Raw genomic sequence first — 9,542 nt, 5'->3', positions numbered from 1 at the left:
GCAGATATGTATATCAACCTCTCGCTTCTTCACAATTTGCGTACTTGATGCAATGCGCATGCGCGAATTTTGTTGAGCCAATAGTACTAAATATATGGCCTTACGTATGCCAGCGCATGCGCATTGCGTCAAGTACGCGAATTGTGGAAGTGAGAGGTTGATATACGTCTGCACCGTAATGTTTTCGCCCGCGTTGAGCTTTGACTAGCAATATGGTAGTATCACATGTTTGGTCACATGTTAGTTTTCCATTCTAGATACTTCGCGTACTTTCTGACTGTTGCAAAGCCAAGCGAAGCGAGCGCGATCAGCCATGTTTGTATAGTGAATAGAGTTGTGGGTGGTACGCGTGGTGTGGTACGTGCGGGGTATACGTGTTGTCCATTATTTCTCGCGTGTGTGATAATGCTTGCTTATTTATTTACGTAGTGTATTACAAGGGCAAGGAGAGACTCGCGTGTTCGTCGATTGATGCGACGAGAAGCGCACTTTGAACGAATTTACGTGCCGTATCGGGGATCGCGCGTCACCCGAATCGAGATCTCGCGAGGCGTTCGTATTAGCCAACTGTCCTCATCGTTTCCGCAGAAATTGTTTACGTGCGATTTAGATTAGAAACGCGTTATCTATCCAAGTCGTGATTTAGCTACTTGAAGGGACGCGATATCTCGTTCTAGTAAATTGTAGCGCGATTCGACCGCGCTATCCCGGATTAACGTGGTGCAATTTTGCGCGTTTTATAACCTGACAACACGAGCGAAGTACCTTCGTCCTGTGTATCTTATTTATCATGCTGTTGCATCTTTGACGAAACATTATCAAGCGGTAAGGCAGTCTCTCCATCATCGTCTGGGTCATTTAGTTTCGCATTTTTATTATTGACTTGATTCTCTTACACAAATTATCTTTTTTTTTTTCTAGAAATGTGTATAATAAGAAATGATTGTTATTTACAGCAAACTATCTACATTTCGCAGGTGTATACATAAATAAAGGATACTACAATGTGGCAAACGCAAAGTAACAATTCCAATAATACCAATCCAAACTCTACATCGAGTGAGAAGAACAATTTACGTACTCTGGGTATGACATCTGCTATTAGTGTAGCGGAGCCTAAACCCATTGATATTACCAGAACTAACGAATTGAAGGAAGCCCTTAAACCCTACAATGTTTTTGAGTCTGAAGAAGAGTTGAATCATAGGATGGAGATCTTAAGGTATATTTGAGTTGTAACTGTATAATACAGTTGCATTATTAGCATTTTTTAGTTTTAACAAGAGAAAATATATATACAATATGTAAATTATTAAAATTTAACTATATTCTTACAGCAAATTGAATGCATTGGTCAAACAGTGGATAAGGGATACTAGCGTAGCTAGAAATATGCCACCTAATGTAGCTGAACAAGTTGGTGGTAAAATATACACATTTGGTTCATATAGATTAGGTGTACATCACAAAGGCGCCGATATTGATGCGTTGTGTGTTGTACCACGTCACATATATAGATCAGATTATTTTACATCCTTTTTTGAATTGTTGAAGATGCAAGAGGAAGTTACAGATTTAAGGGTGAGTAGCTCAAGAATATAGTATATGCAGTTGTTTCTTTGTTGAATATTTATTTCTTTAAGAAATGCTCTTGTATGTTTATGGTAAATGTATTTTTTTATATAAAAATATATTTATTTTTTATGTAATATATATTCTAAATTATATGAGTAATAATTTTTTTTTTTTATTATTACGTAATTGATGTATAAAATTTAATCAGAAAAGTTTACATGTATATATATGTATGATAATATTTAATGCATATTAAATTCCTACTTAATTCCAATTTTGATCAATGATATTTATAATATTTATATGTAGGCAGTGGAAGAAGCCTTTGTACCAGTCATAAAAATGAATTTTGATGGTATAGAAATTGACATGCTATTTGCAAAGTTAACTCTTAAAGAAATTCCGGATTCAATGGTTAGTAATATTTAATACTTATATGCAATAATATTTTTTTTACAAGTTTTAGATTTTTTAAATAAATTTTTTAATAACTTTACAGGATCTCAAGGATGATATGCTACTCAAAAATCTTGATCAAAAGTGTGTTAGGAGTCTTAATGGTTGCAGAGTAACTGATGAAATATTGCGTTTAGTACCTAATATAGAAAATTTCAGATTGGCTCTTAGGGCTATAAAATTATGGGCGAAACGTAAGATTACATAATATTTTTAATAATAACCAATATAATGCATAATTTGTTCTACATTTGCTTTTTTATTTTTAGGACATGGCATATACAGTAATGTCTTAGGTTATCTTGGTGGTGTATCCTGGGCGATGTTAGTCGCTCGAACATGTCAGCTTTATCCTAATGCCGTGGCTGCAACTCTAATAGAAAAATTTTTTCTTGTATTCTCTCAATGGAAATGGCCGCAGCCAGTACTTTTAAAACAACCTGACAATGTCAATCTAGGTTATCCAGTATGGGATCCAAGAGTAAGAAATTCTGTTTTTATATTTTGCAAATAAATATCGCATTTAACAATATCAAGAAAATAATTAATATTTATATAATAAAATTTTGTAGGTATGAAATATATAAAATTTTAAATTTTGTTCATCTCTTTTTAAGTCTCTTATTTATTATTTTTTAGGTAAATGTATCAGACAGATATCATTTAATGCCAATAATTACTCCAGCATATCCTCAACAAAATTCTACTTTCAATGTGTCCGTGTCTACTAGAACTATCATGCAAGAAGCGTTTGAAAATGGACTAGCCATAACTGAAGAGATCATCATTGGTAAAGCAACGTGGGATAAGTTGTTCGAACCACCAAACTTTTTTGGAAAATATAAACATTATATTGTATTGTTGGCCAGAAGTTCAAGCGCGGAAGATCAACTTGAATGGTGCGGCCTTGTCGAGTCAAAAATACGACATTTAATAGGTAACCGAATGAATAAATACATTTACAGGACTGTACATGTATTTTCATTATATTTTTATAAAAATATTTTGTTTATGTCTTATCATATAACTTTAATTAATTTTTAACATTTACAGATGCAAATTGAAATAATAGATTAATATGGTATATTATAGCAATGCATGCAACTTTTAATTCAGATTAATTCACTAAAAAATTGAATTAGTTGTAATTATTTAATCTTGCACTTGTATAGTTTTCTTTTCAATTTTATTTTATCATTTATCACATATTAAACATAAATTTTTAAATAAATAGCTGCAAGAGGACTATACAAAACAATAAAAGTACATAGAAAAAAATGAAACAAATAATCATTTATCAGAAAAATGAGAAGTAATTGTAATTAGTGAATTAATCTCTATTTTAATCTTTAATGTGATGATAAAATGTCTTAAAATTATGAATATATATGTATATTTATAGCCTTTATGTAATATATTACGATATATACTAACAATTCGTGGATGCCAAATTGGCAAAATCATAACCCTTCACACAGGTACGTTGGAGAGAAACCCTCATATTACCTTGGCACATGTAAATCCGGAAGCGTTTCCACCATTAGATCCTGAACCAAGCAAGCATTGTTCTATGTGGTTCATCGGCCTGTCATTCGCTAAGAGTGAGAGTCTCAACATTGATCTCACATATGATATAAAATCTTTTGTGGAAACAAGTAAGTTTGATTATAAAATATATATATAAATATAGAAAATATATTAATCACATTAATATTTTATTGCAGTTGAAAGGCAAGCAGAACAAATAAATATGTTGAAAGAAGGAATGTGGATCGAGGCTAAACATGTGAAACGGAAGGACTTGCATACTTATGTATCTTCAAGTTTAGTGAAAAAAGAAAAGAAGGTAAGAGAGAAATATATTTGTATATATTTGAGAATTTGTTATTGAGTAAAATTTGTTATTGTTAACTATATTTTACTGTATATATCATATAATCTATTCTCATAATGATAATATATCTTATAGTGTTTAATGGCGTTTGTTATGTTATGTTATGTTTTTGCAGGTTTCTGGTAGTGTGCATCGCAATGGCAATATTGCTGGAAATGGGAACAGTGGTAGTGTATCGCCACGAAATCAAGGTGATACAAGCAAAAAGAGATTATCAGATCAGACGCTCGACTCATGCGGGAAGAAACGAAGAGTCAATGACGCAGAAGAACAAGTATGTAGTATATATCATAAAAAAAACTTCTTTTAAATTATTGACATGTGTTCTAATCCTCTCTTTTGTAGTCAGAGAATACATCGTTAGTGGTTCAATCTTGCGGAGAAGATAGCAATTCAGGCTTCAGCATGGATGAATACAAACAGAATCTATCAACTACTAAGGACGTAAGACATTATACATATAATGAACAATAATCAATCTCTCCAAAATACAGGATTAGATAATTACATATGAATATGAAGCAATATATATAGTAAGTGAAAAATTCAAATTTATCATGAAATATTTCTATTTCCACATCTTGCCAGGCAAAGGTAAAATTGAATAGACGCATGATAATTTGTAACAGTATTATTCTTTTTTTTTTTTTACAAATACATCTGTTGATATACTTTCTTCTCATTTCTGTTATAAAATCTTAAAAACATTGGAAATGTAACTGTTCCATATTACTAATATTTCAAGAAGAAAGATATGCATAGAATGAACATTAATGTTAAATTGCTTATTTGTCTCTATAAAGATAGCTGCATTTGCGAATGCGAATTTTGGTGGACAGAGATACATTAAAATCCAATATTTTATTAACAATTAATAATAGTATTTATTCTTCCGTGATGTATGTCTGTTATAGGAAGGACCTACTGGGGCATCCACAGTAGCACAGGAGGGATTTGTATGCACTTGATGACCACTGCGGGATTATTTTACGCCAATCTACAGATGCTCTTCTGGGCCATCTAGACTGTAAACGTTTCTACGCAACCATCCACTGCCCACTGTAAGTCCTTCGTTTCGTAAAAGCAAAACAATGTCACGTAATGGAGGAAGCTATCCAGGTGGAGTCAATCGATAGACGACTGTTAATATGTTTGTGTAACAAACGCTATAATTAATAGTATTTATAAAAGAAAAAAAAAACATCGACACAGTCAATGGGAACAATTACGCCGAATGTTTACGCGATTGTGCCAGTGTCTGTGATGTTATTTATATCACTGGAGATATCAGATAGGTTTGAAAGGATTAATTGAAGGAATTTGTCACTGCGAGAATTAAATTTATTATCGCGCTTGGAAACATTAGTAATCATACTTTTTATATTTCCTTTTTGTATATATTAATTACATTACTCTTTTTTATCGATAAATACTTGAACAAAAAAAACTTAAGATTTAATAATATCTGATGTAACATAATTTTACATAATTTACATGACGAATAGAAATATTTCGGTCGAGAAAATTACGTGTATGGAAATTTCCGTATTCACGAATGTTTCCGCATGTTGAAAAAAAAAAAAAAATACGAAAAATAAAATATATTCTTATATAAAGTGCATTTTTGTAATGCACAGTGGAATATACTTTAAAAATGCATATGTGTATCGTTTAGTTATATAAGTAATTGATATATACTTTATTAATATTAACGCAAATCACATACAAATCGACGTGATCTGTTTCTTTAGCGACTTACAAGCAGTACTCTAGCGTTAGCGTTTTAATACGCTTTACTGTTTGTACTAGACATAAACTATCATTTACGCGATACTTAATACTATTGTTATTATTAAATAAGGATTAGATATTCCAACGCAAGTTGCAGAGAATAGAGTATCTCTAGGTAAAGCTCACCATTCATAAAGAAAGATGCTATATATATATATATATATATATATATATATATATATATATATGTATGTATATATATGTATAAAATGGTTTGCTTGAGATGCATCATCTTTCGCTGCGCAAATGTAATGAAACCGCATTACAAGAATCACCGACACTGGCATAAACTCGAAGATGTTTCATTTGTAGAGTATGTACGTAGATAATATTTGTTTTAAAAAAGGTAAAAAGAAGGAGACCCTCGCAAATGAAACATCACATAAGGCCATTGACTATCTTGTTGATGATTATGTTGCGTGAAACCTTTGTATGGAGCCGCCTTTTAGTTTTTTTTTCTTTTTTCTTTTTTTTTCTTAGAAAAAAAAGAATTATAGCTTTAACAAATTAGAAACAAGCTGACGATTGATTGGTGACTTATTTGTCACCAGCTACTAAGTTTTTTCAGGTATTCGACTCGCCTTTGCTCCCAATCTATGGCTCTGATTCTCAATCCTGATCACCTCTTTCCTATTACATAATCTCAATTTATGTGTTAAAGGCATGTCCACTATTGTATGATACAAGGTATTTGATGTTCATTTTTTGTGGTATTTATAGATGAAATGAATACCGCAATGTGTATGCCAAAATCAGGTACTTGCAAAGTAACATTTGCCAAATCGAAAATTTGAGATATATTTCTCGAATGTCAACTTTTTGAGAAAAAATATTATCTTTGTTTCGCGCAGAATCATAACATCAATAGCATACAACTCGATTGTCATAACATGGAATTTTTGATAATAATACAATACGCGTATACCATACAGTGGGACTATCATACAGTTAAATTTTATGTACAATATGAAAAGTCTTATGATACTTTGCAAGTACATCGATTTAATGTACAGTGATTAGAAGTATCATTCCGTTACTTGTATATACTCGTAAATGTATTGAAGTGATAAGTTTCACTCTTTCAGGGTCTGTCCCGTCAAGTCATTTTATTTATTGATTGAAGGTATATACATTTTTCTATAAGCTAAAAGAACAGTAATAGTGCTGCCTTATTTTGTCGCTTTTTTCGTGAATTTACGCCAATTTCACATTTGACTCTAAGATGAAGAATCACATTACCGTATCACAGTATCGTACATACGCACGCACAGACGCAAAAAGGGTTAAGCCAGTTATTTCGATGGAACACAAAACCTTTTATTTTCCATGCGTGTTGACATTAACATGACATGAGTAATGCAATACGGTCCTCTTTTTAGATAGCTACATATGAAACGTGTAGAGCGAATTCACAATTGCACGCGCTAAAATTCGTCTTCAACTGAATTTTTGTTATTATTATTATTATCGCACGGTATGTCATGGAATAATGCTTTTTTCAGTATGATCAGTATCATAATCACCTTCTTATATAGATTTCATGCAGAAAAAAAAATATTTCTCTATAGATATTTTTATTCTTCGATGATTATTTTGATTGACGCGCACAGATGAAGTCTGATCAATTCGTGCAAAAATGAGAGATTTATTTCTGTATGAGCGATTGTGTAAGAAAAATACAATACATTATTACATTATTAATCGCTTCATTTTATCCTGAGAAATATGGCATAAAAATTTTCCAACTTTTTCTATTGCAGAACCTTCTTCCTCTAAAATCAAATCTCAAAAAGATTTAATCAACATAAGACTTTTCATCAACATATCACTAAAAAATTGAACACAGATTTTCTTCAAATATAAACATTTTTAATCATTATATTTCTCTAAAAATCGCCTATTTTTTGTAGGAGATTCAGAATGCACTTTATATATGAAACTTAATCAACAGGATTTTCACACTATTATTAATCTCACATGCAAATATATAGTTCTTCTAGTTTATACTGATATATCTGCTTGGAAAAGAATCTTTGTCATTGCCTCCTGACAAATTAGATATTCATACATTTTGACACAAAACTCAGTAAACTTTAATAAAGAATGTGTGTATATATGTGTATGTACACGCACGCCCGCACACACACACACACACACTCATAATTGAAACTAAAAAAATTTAATTTGTAGAGACTTATAATGTACACTTTAAGCATATAACGATTAAATTCTGGAGTATATTAATCACGGTGCAATATGTTACTGTTTCTTTTTTTTTTGCTAAAATAGAGAATCATTTTAATTAGTTAATTAGGCGCTATAAATAAGATATATATATTTCTTATATATATATATATACATATATATATAATACATATTATATATATATACATATATACATACATATATATATATATATATATATAATACATATTACATATATACATATATATATATATATATTTACTCTTATTACAAGATATATATATATATATATATATATATACATATATATATATAGATGGCATAATAAATGTCAAGATCTTTTGCATTTTTTCGTTTACTTTCATCTGCTTATTATTCATATCATCTTGTTAAATTTTGGCGAATTACATAAGACGGTATCGAGAATTTCATAATGATTTATGAATAAGCATGCAGAAATTTATAGAAATTTTCTATTCAAATAGATTTGGGATATAATTTCTTGTCTTTTGAAATAAATGATTTTTTTTAGATCTCATCTGAATTTATGTTGCCGCACTCCAATTGCTATGATTATTATCATTTAGAATATTATCTAATCGTTATTATTGTCACAGATTTCACTTAGCCTTCACTTTTCCATCGCAAAAAAAAAATACCTTTTTTAATAATGTTTTAATTTTGCATGATTCAGAGCAAGTCACATATTCTCGATCACAAATGCCATGACATTTAGACCTGCCAATAGAGATTGCCATATTCAATAAGGATCCCCATTCTCCTTGTTATTGACTTTTATTGCACTAATCCTGTATATAAAGTATTATAGCGTTGTCTTTGGATATGTTAAACTCACTAACTAATCATCTATATATTTCCGGCGTTAATGATCATTGTCTTTTAAATTCTAAGATTCACGGAGATCGTACATAGCACAACTTAAACAAGATAATTTAAGCGCGTCATAAGAACATGCATTGTTGTTATTGTAATCAGAAAAAAGATGGAGTACTATCGTCGAGAATCGCGAGTAGTGAACATCAATGTTATCCTTGTATGCCAAATCTTGTCGCTCTTTTGTCGTTGTCATACTGTCCAATTTGTACCACTTTCTCTCTCTCTCTCTCTTTCTCTTTCTCTTGGAAATAGCTAGACATGTCTGTAGCACATTTTCCATTCCCATGTAACCTTTCCCTCTCCTGAAAATTACCACCGTTAATCAACGTGGGCATCTTGCAATTTCGATAATAGGGCAAGGGGATAACAAAGAAGGGGAACGCGATCTTTCTCTCAATCCGCAATTTTATCTTTTATTATATATGGAAAAAAAGAAGGGGAGAGAAAACACACGCAAGTGAGAGGCAAAAATGCGAGAAATATGCTGAAGGAAAAACAAGCGCGTAGATTTATGTGCAAAATCAATGCAGGCGATTTCTTCGCGCATAAGATCTCATGTCTTTATATCACGAGAAAATGTTGTAAAAGGAAATAAAAATGCGTTCTCAAAAATCACTCGAAACTGCTGCGCGCAGAAACCTTCATAGATTTATCATACGCGAATATAGTAGCCGCGTATACGATCTGAAAAACTTGTCTTCAAGATATATAAGACACAAATTAA

General features: G+C 31.1%; 1 protein-coding gene across 3 annotated transcripts; it reads left to right on the top strand.

Annotated features, from left to right (window-relative positions):
- The first annotated feature begins 293 nt into the window (after positions 1-293).
- Positions 294-5,525, top strand: LOC126850230 (poly(A) polymerase type 3). Of its 3 annotated transcripts, none has more exons than XR_007687522.1 (12): positions 294-825; positions 957-1,222; positions 1,338-1,581; positions 1,885-1,989; positions 2,075-2,225; positions 2,301-2,512; positions 2,671-2,968; positions 3,510-3,686; positions 3,756-3,877; positions 4,041-4,199; positions 4,271-4,458; positions 4,840-5,525. XR_007687522.1 is itself a non-coding variant. In XM_050593002.1 (12 exons), the coding sequence occupies exons 2-12, from the start codon at positions 1,005-1,007 to the stop codon at positions 4,891-4,893; spliced, it is 1,839 nt and encodes a 612-aa protein (XP_050448959.1). In that variant the 5' UTR covers positions 294-825; positions 978-1,004; the 3' UTR covers positions 4,894-5,525. The 3 variants fall into 3 exon arrangements, 2 of the variants coding, with proteins under 2 accessions (XP_050448959.1, XP_050448950.1); XM_050593002.1 differs by having other exon boundaries at positions 978-1,222; positions 4,271-4,369; XM_050592993.1 differs by having other exon boundaries at positions 4,271-4,369.
- Positions 5,526-9,542: the final 4,017 nt, after the last annotated feature.

Source organism: Cataglyphis hispanica, chromosome 1 (assembly GCF_021464435.1).
Source record: "Cataglyphis hispanica isolate Lineage 1 chromosome 1, ULB_Chis1_1.0, whole genome shotgun sequence".
In the NCBI taxonomy this organism is placed as follows: domain Eukaryota; kingdom Metazoa; phylum Arthropoda; class Insecta; order Hymenoptera; family Formicidae; genus Cataglyphis; species Cataglyphis hispanica.
Note: the sequence above shows the minus strand (reverse complement) of the source record. Positions and strands in the feature narration are given on the sequence as shown.